The sequence below is a fragment of the Ziziphus jujuba genome, chromosome 8 (assembly GCF_031755915.1).
Source record: "Ziziphus jujuba cultivar Dongzao chromosome 8, ASM3175591v1".
Classification (NCBI taxonomy): Eukaryota; Viridiplantae; Streptophyta; class Magnoliopsida; order Rosales; family Rhamnaceae; genus Ziziphus; species Ziziphus jujuba.
Window position 1 is genome coordinate 6598032 of NC_083386.1, and position 5763 is coordinate 6603794.

At 39.4% G+C, this 5763-nt stretch overlaps 1 protein-coding gene across 1 annotated transcript; it reads right to left on the reverse strand.

The window, feature by feature from the left end:
* Window positions 1-4796: 4796 nt before the first annotated feature.
* On the reverse strand, window positions 4797-5296 carry LOC132805027 (uncharacterized). Its single transcript, XM_060819772.1, has 2 exons — window positions 4936-5296; window positions 4797-4852 (listed from the first exon to the last, which is right to left on the reverse strand). The coding sequence occupies exons 1-2, from the start codon at window positions 5294-5296 to the stop codon at window positions 4797-4799; spliced, it is 417 nt and encodes a 138-aa protein (XP_060675755.1).
* Between the last annotated feature and the right edge of the window lie 467 nt (window positions 5297-5763).

A 5763-nucleotide genomic window follows, 5' to 3' on the forward strand; every position in this document is an offset into this window, starting at 1 on the left:
ATTTAAATCTTAATTCTAGCATCACCACCAATACTATGAACAAATCACTAGATCCTTAACCCAATAAAGTATTCCACACTTCTTAAATTCTAACTCCGTCCCAAAAATCATACTCCTTATCATTGTAAATTATCACCAACAATATCAACCACCTTGAATCGATGAAGCACCACCAATACGAACCTTAAATCTCCAAGGAAATAAGATATCAAGATCTTAGCTTCTAGAATGAAAATAACCATGCTTAATCATCTAACCATGCCTAAGGAATCATCCTCTTCTCATTAACCTCATCAACCACCAAGTAGAACTTTAGTCGCTATCCGGAGCTTGCTTGATTCTCTAAACGCTGTCGTACCTTCTCTTTGTGAATGATAGTTTAAGCACGAAATCCATATTTACATCTCCCTACTTTTACTTATCGGTGACCTAAGTACCTTTATTCGGATCTTGCAACTTCCTTTATCATGCCAAACCACCATGTCATCCAGTGAGCATTCCATACGTCTTGGTACCCTTGGGGTGTATCGCATACATTGAATCACGTGCTTCCTTTAGGATCTCCTTTTTGAACTCAACGATACCCTGCTTTGGATTCTTAATTGGCGATACTTAACCTTAAGTCGCTTTTGGAAAAACCATAACATAAAACAAATAATAAAATATATTTTTCAAATATACCTAACTTGCATAGGCAATTGTTAAAACTCCACATTGAAATTCATATCTTAAAATCCATAGCATAAAATAAAATATGCACGCTTGTAATGGAGGTACGTACAACACCTTCTACATGTTACGTAATCCATGATTCCAACTGTCGCCGACACTCTGCTACCAATACAAACCAGGGTGGTTGCCTATATTGGCCGTCCAATTCCCCGGGCTCGTAGGCAACATGATCATGGGGCTAGCTCTACATGGACCACATTGGTTCGCCGCCTCCATATGGTGCAGTATAATATCAAACAATATAACATACAGATACATGTATGAACACAAACCAAAAATACTTGAATAAAACACCTTGAAAAGCATTTAAATTTTGATAATCGATCGGGAAAATATTTTGACGCCTTGAAATCGATCGACACACATCCTTAGGCAATCATCATTCTTCTCCATGAACGAAACGGATACCATTCATGATGATAAGCTTGACCTTCAAAAAGAAAAGGCATCCTCGACCATCGACTAGGCCATAGGAATTTCCCGTTGGGCTAGATGATCCTAATTGACACCCTCGAAGATTAGAGTTATTCAAACTCGGGCAACGAATTTACTTCGAGACAAACAGAAAGAACGCTTCCACGCGGGTAAAACGAGAGATTAGACACGGATGGGACACACAACAATGCACAGTCCCTTAGGATTACAAGAACCTATTCTCTGATACCAACTGTCAGGATCCGTCCAGAATTCCTCCTCCGGAACCCTAGACAGCCCTGATCCCAGGGAAATACCACCGAACCTTCCAACGGAAAATCCGGCAGCACCTCCCCTAAGGGATTTACTTACCACAAATTTACCTGCACTGAAAACACACTTCAAAAATATCCCCTTATTCCTCCCACAAACTACAAATTGGTTCCACAAATTGCAGTACTTAAAAAAAATAAATACAGTAATCCAGTGCAAAATAAATACAACAAGAGTGAAAGAAATATTACAACTGCAATAAAAGAATAACAGGGTACTGCCGAACTAAAACAGCGAGGAAGATCAAGTCCGCTCCGAGTGAACACCGACAACCTGGTACCTAGAGGAACGGAATTTAAGAGTGTGAGATGCTAATCATCTCAGTGAGCGACCCTACTACTATACCATATATTATCACAGTAATAAGTATAAATAATAATTATTTGGAAATAATATTTTCTCTCAAAACCCTTACAATTCTCTCAGTTGGAAAGGTTCCCCTTTTAAAACAATTTCACAAAACCCTTTATCCATATTCCCCGAAACCAAGACATCAATTAAATACCAGAAGCGGTAACAATTATATTTTTCATTAACATTTTATTTTTAAAACACAGTTTTGAAAATCTTTTGATGCACCCACTATATACCAGTGGCGCCAACAGTACCCAGCGTCCCAAGGTACCGCCAGACAGGAGGTTATAGAAAGAAACCGGCATACGGTCGCGTGGCGTCCCACTGCGCCGCTGCTAACCTGGTGTCCCGGCCAAAGAGGGGTGGCCGCCCTCTCCGATGGCATCCACAGGACACCCTCATAATATCAACCGCGCGCTACTCACACCCACCTGCGCGCTAATCACATCACCTGCGCGCTAATCACACCCACCTGCGCGCTAATCACAACCGTGTGCACACTAACCATATCACATATACCATATCACATAATCAGAACACCAGTACGTGCACGGTGCATCTAAAAATCATAAAATCCACAATTTAAATTATAAAACAAATTTCACATTTTTCATAAACATAGCGGGCATAATCCATCCGCTTGAACCGGGAAATTCTCCACAATTTCCTTATAATCCATACCATAAATTCCATGATTTTCAAATCCACCAACTCCCAAAATCCATCAATTCAAATATCCACATTTTTCCAAGCATAATAATTTCTCGAAATATCATAATCAAATCTCATAATATTCCATGGGCATATTTTATAAAAATTGAAATCACCAATATAACCAAATATTTTCCTTGAAATATTTGAAAATCAAATCGTGCCCAATTTAATATTAAAACCACACCAATTTCAAAATCCTCAAAACCATAAATTAATTTCACATGGCATAAATTTGTAGAATTCGCATTTTCTTAAATCCAATAAATTCATAAATAATTCTACAATAATCCAATAAATATTTGGCACATAGAAATTAAATTCCAAATATTTAAATCACACATTATATATTCACCAATTAAATTCCCAAAATTAATTTGAAGGTGGGTCACTCACCTGGAGCACGCAATTAACCCATGATCCACTACGGGATCAATTCTACGACTCATCGGTGCTCCTAGAACAAAATTCACAGACAGTCAAATAAATTAATATTTTATTCGGGTAAATAATACCCGGTACCCGGGGGGTCAAAACACAAACGATATCTAGAATTTACGAGTTATATACCGAATCGAAGCTCGAGTGATGCTAATCACAGATCCGGTCTTAATTTTCGATGATCGTACCCGACGGGGTCGGAATTTTATCGGGAAGCTTTTCGGGTTTCGGCTCTGCAATTCTCCCAAACCGTCGCGAATTGGCGGAAACGGAAGTCGGATTTGGGTTCAGGAGGTCGAACACTGCGGACTGGAGCTGGCCGGAATTTTCGGGGTACTCGCCGGAACAGTAATTTCCGGCGGGCCGCCACGTCACCGGCAACCGTCGCCGGAACAGTAATTTCCGACGGTGGCCGTTTGCTGTGAAATTTTTCAGATTTGTAGATCGTGAGGAGAACAATCCAACGGGACCGACGGTGAGCAAAACGGAGGTCGGACGGCGGAGAAATCACCGTTTGAAGATTTTCGACCCCTCGCCGGAAAACGCTCCGATCCCGGCGCGTCGGTGGTCCGATGGCCGTGATTTTTGGTGGGTAGGCCGGACTTGAGGAGAGGATGCTGGGTGTATGGCGCGTGTACTGTATATCAGCCGGAATAGTGCCGATTCGCGGTGGCCGGCGGTGGAGGGGAAAAATCGCCGCCAAACTTCGGACGTCCGATCCGGGCGCGTCCGGCGGCCGTTCGCCGTGAAATTTGGAGGTTTTGCCGGAAATGAGGTGGGCAATCTGGCTGGCCGGCGCGTGTACAGTAACTAGGCCGGAAAAACATGAAAATGACCGGCGGCCGGCGGTCCTCTCTCTCTCTTTCTCTCTCCTCTCTCTCTTTCTCTCTCTTCTCTCTCTTTCTCTCTCTTCCCCGAGAGTTTTTCAAAATTAAAACCCTGCGTGACACTGTTCATGCCACGTGGACCACTCAGAAGCTGACACGTGGCATTTCACTGTTCACGACCCAAAAACATTAAAATAATACGGTATCCGATAAACTTCAAACGTCCATAACTTTTTAACCGGATGTCCGTTTTGAGCGTGCCGCTAGTCTGTGAACTCGTATCGACGAGCACTTCACAACCATGCATGAGTCAAAGCTCAATTCCCCATAAACAAAAAGTCAACTCCGACACCCCTTGGACAGTTTGGACCGCAACTTGTTTCGTCCATAACTTTCAAACCGTAGCTCCATTTTCGACGTGCTACCAGTCTACGAACTCGTGGCATCGTGCACTTCGCCACGGTACCCTAGTCAACTCAAAATTCTCGCCGAGTCAAAAAGTCAACTTTTGACCCCCTTCGGTCAACGGTCAACGGTCAACCTCGGTCAACGTGCACGGATTCCGGTGCGATTTGGGACGGGGTGTTACATACTTAATAAAAGTTTTTTTGGGGATGCTCATTGATATTAATTTTTATTAATTGAATATATAATAAAACTAAGTTTGTAGAAGTTACCTGCAGGAAATTATGACATAGTTTTTCAGATATTTTTGCACTAATTGAACACGTGCTTCAACCTAAATAATCTAAATTAAAATTTAACATATCTAAATTAAAATGTAACATACCTGAGAACACATTAGTATAGGTGAGGAATTTTGTAGATATCTCTTTAATGACGCGGTCTCCATCTATAACTATAGCTATTAAAGACAAAGGACTGTATTAATATCAATATCATATACATATACATACATATATATATATATATATATTTTGTATAGATATAAATTATATTTTGTATTAATTAATATAATACGTACTAACATTCATATATCCATTTTTGCCTAAATTTTAGCAGACATCCACTTGGATATCCTGCTAATGTATACACAGAAGTACTCCCAGGCAAATCAGAACTACATATATAATATATGTGTATATATGTGTTATACTCTTACCATAACATTTCACAATTATCGCTTGGCTTATGAGCTCAGCAGCATGTTTAAGATTGGCCCGCAATTTTAAATCTTCTATCAATGCAACTGAATATAGATAACGACCCATTTCAACATGACAATACTGAAAGGCCAATACCACAGGCATCGTCTCCTCTTGATCGACCATGGTTGGTAATTTCTTGTTCTTTTTAACCATGCATTCGGCTATTTTGATATTTGCATTGTAAATAATAGCTGCTGTAAGAGCTATATTACCACTTGTGTCTTTCATTTCCAAGTCTTCTGGTGACATTTTCTCCACCCGTATCTCCACAATTTCTGTATGTCCGGCCGTGGCCGCGACATGCAGGGCCGTCATCCTTGTTCGCGTCAGTGTTTTTTTTTTCTTATACTGCATCTGGCTACTGCGTAATCAATTCCTTTGTAGCATTTTGGTCCCATCTTGCAGAGCTTTGTAAAACCGTTCGTATTGTTGGTATTGATCGTTTGGAATATCTACTACAATAGAAAAAATATTTTATTTATATAATGACAATTTAACTTAATATCAAAGAAAAGATCCATAATAATTAATGTTCAAAACTTAATAATTTCTGTTAAAAACATATGGAATTGCTCAATTAAGCGCAAAAGATAGTCATTGTGGGTTTACATGAGAGAAAATGTTAAAAATATATATATATAATTGAATATAATGATAATCTGCCTTTGAATAGTATAAATTTTTTATATGAATGTGTTTAGTTCAATGTAATTATTTAAAATTATAATAAAAAATTTGATTCAAATATAAGTTAGTGAAAAAAAAATTCAAATATTATACAA

Bases quoted from the DNA above. Each gene is read 5' to 3' on its own strand.
- LOC132805027 (XM_060819772.1), bottom strand. From the start codon at position 5,296: ATGACGGCCCTGCATGTCGCGGCCACGGCCGGACATACAGAAATTGTG. The intron at 4,853-4,935 runs GTAAGAGTATAA...ATACATTAGCAG, and splicing joins GATAATTGTGAAATGTTATG to GATATCCAAGTGGATGTCTG.